The sequence below is a fragment of the Ipomoea nil genome, unplaced genomic scaffold, assembly GCF_001879475.1.
Source record: "Ipomoea nil cultivar Tokyo-kokei standard unplaced genomic scaffold, Asagao_1.1 scaffold0322, whole genome shotgun sequence".
NCBI classification, from domain to species: Eukaryota; Viridiplantae; Streptophyta; class Magnoliopsida; order Solanales; family Convolvulaceae; genus Ipomoea; species Ipomoea nil.
Window position 1 is genome coordinate 1,629,021 of NW_017616750.1, and position 2,994 is coordinate 1,632,014.

Here is a 2,994-nt window from a genome sequence, read left to right on the forward strand (position 1 = left end):
TTCGTTGAATGAATATTTCACTCAACAGAAGCTACTGTGGGACGAATTGCAGATACTTAGACCACCTGCATTCTGCGATTGCATTTCCAGATGTGAATGCGGAAAGAAAATAGATATGTTGAATGAACAAATAGATAGTTTGTAAGGTAATTAAATCCCTATATGGCCTAAAGCAGGCCAGTAGATAATGGAACACAAAACTATGTGTTGCCTTACAGAGAATGGGGTTTAAACAGTCAGTGGCAGATAATTCCGTGTTTACCAAAGGCAAGGAATCATCTTTTGTGGCACTACTAGTTTATGTTGATGACATAGTAGTAACAAGTGCTGATCCAGTTCTAATTCAGCATATCAAGACTCAGCTCAATAACACCTTCCAGATAAAAGATCTAGGAACTTTGAAATATTTCCTAGGCTTGGAGGTAGCAAGGCAGAAGAAGGGAATTGCAGTATCACAAAGGAAATATGCTCTTGAGTTGTTGGAAGAAACATGATTTATTAATTCTAAGCCTGTGTACAGTCTTACTGTCCCTTCCCACAAACTAAGTAAGGATGAAGGTGATTTCCTTGATGATAATGTCCAGTACAGAAGACTGGTTGGGAAATTATTGTATCTTGCTATTACAAGGCCTGACATTAGCTTTGCCACACAACAGTTGTCTCAATTTCTGGATAAACCTACACACCTACACCTACAAGCAGCTCACGGGGTGTTAAGATATATCAAAAGTGCTCCAGGACAGGGACTGTTCTTTCCAGCATCTTCTGATCTAAGCCTGAAGGCTTTTTCTGATGCAGACTGGGGTGCTTGCATTGATTCCAGAAAGTCTGTAACAGGGTTCTGCATCTTCTTGGGGAAGGCCTTGATCTCATGGAAATCCAAGAAGCAAGCCACTGTTTCTAAGTCCTCCTCATAAGGAATACACGTTAACTCAAAAAAGGTAAATTTTAATACCTAATTCATTAATTAGTCCATATACATAATATTTCGTGTAATGTTAATTAATTTTTGATTATATATTACAAAATACCATATAAGGAATACACGTTAGTTCGAAAAAGGTAAATTTTAATACCTAATTCATTGATTAGTCAATATTCATAATATTCTGTGTAATGTTATTTAATAATTGATTATATATAAATTACATAATAAAATATAAAAAATACACGTTAATTCAAAAAATATAAACTTTAATACCTATTTCATTAAATAGTCTATATACATGAAAATTGTTTCTTATTTAAAACAATGTGTGAAAATTGTTTAATAGTCCGCCGTCAAAGTATCCAAAATTAAAACAATGGAGATGAGAAGTTAGGTTACACTTTAAGAAAAAATATATAATAATTATAAAATATTATAATAATTAAAAAAGTAATTTTGATGGATTAATTAAATTTTAACTATATTTTAAATTAATTTTGTGCACCATAATGAGTATTGTAATACGTGAGTATTGTTTGTTCGAAGCGATCAATTAGGAGCTGTTGCCATCAGGCGCACTGGAGTGCATGGATGACTCTTTTTAGTATCTGTTTGGGGTTCCCCCCTCTCTCTTATAAAAAAAAAATACGTGAGTATTGTTTGTTACGTAGTATTATCTTTGAATATAGCAAGACAATAAAGGATTAGATTTATTCTGATTTATATATATATATATATATATATATATATATATATATTTCCTTCATTAATTATTTCATAGTCTACCATAATTAAATAATTTGATCAATATAATTATTTTGGTCGGGAAAATGATAGAATGAAAATTTTACTTTATCATATATTGTTTTGGGAGATTATGCCCGTTGGCCATTTAGCTCCTAGCCGATGAATACAGTTGCAAGTGGCACAAAATATGAAAAGTAGAAGAAAAGTAGAGACAAGATAAGAGACAAGGAAGTTTTATTAATCTTGCATCCAAAACTACATCTATACAAGAAGGTATTAGCACATATATATAATGTACAATTGGAACGGAAACCATAAGTGTGGTCATAAACCTCCGACCGTTACAAGTGTTATAAACACTATAATAATGTCCACTTAATATTATTTACAACACTCCCCCTTGGACATTATTTGGCCACGACCTTGCCTCGTTAAAACCTTGCTAGGAAAACCCGGTGGGAAAAACCTAGACAAGAAAAGAGTACAATAAAAAAATATATTCATGCCTCATTAAAAACTTCACTAGGAAAACCACGTGGGAAAAACCTAGTTGAAGAAAAGAGTACATGATATATGTAAAAACATATATTGTATTTGGTCGCCTCATTAAAAACCTTAACTTAAGAAAACCCTGTGGGAAAAACTTAGTTAAGGGAAAAAGAGTACAACCATAAGCCTTCAGGGCGCAAACCGCATAATCTTCAAGATTTTAGGGTTTGTCCATTTAACCAATTATTTTGCAACTTTTCCTTATTGTCATTACTATATCATACTCATGCCTCGTTAAAAACCACACTAGAAAACCCAATGGGAGAAAACTAGTGAGGAAAAGAGTACATGATATTCATGTATTTATGCGTTGCAAATAGTGCGCAATTGTTAGTCTTTTATGACTTAATTTTCAGGATTTTACGTTCAATCTTCCGGATTGATTCAAGTAAATGTACTTCCCGTTGTGTTGTAAATAGTGCGCAACTGTTAGTCTTTTATGACTTAATCTTCAGGATTTTACGTCCAATCTTCCGAATTGATTCGAGTAAATATACTTCCCGTCTCCCCCCTGAAGATAACAATCTTAAGTTCTACTTATATTTCAAAATTTGAAGAGATGGATTTGGACAAATCTTCTGGATTGTCTCTAGAGTAGTGTACAATAATCTTATGGCTTTTCTAGAGCTCATATAACATTTGTGCAACACAAGTGTTATTGTCCTCATTTTGATCATTTAGGGAAATTCACTATATAACCAGTTTGGACTTGGAATTACGGGGATCAAACAAAATAGCAAGTACCCAAGTAGCCTATTAAAACCGTATCA

General features: G+C 33.0%; 1 protein-coding gene across 1 annotated transcript; it reads left to right on the forward strand.

Annotated features, from left to right (window-relative positions):
* Positions 1-221: 221 nt before the first annotated feature.
* On the forward strand, positions 222-917 carry LOC109171601 (uncharacterized mitochondrial protein AtMg00810-like). Its single transcript, XM_019320652.1, has 2 exons — positions 222-478; positions 521-917. The coding sequence occupies exons 1-2, from the start codon at positions 222-224 to the stop codon at positions 915-917; spliced, it is 654 nt and encodes a 217-aa protein (XP_019176197.1).
* The last annotated feature ends 2,077 nt before the right edge of the window (positions 918-2,994 follow it).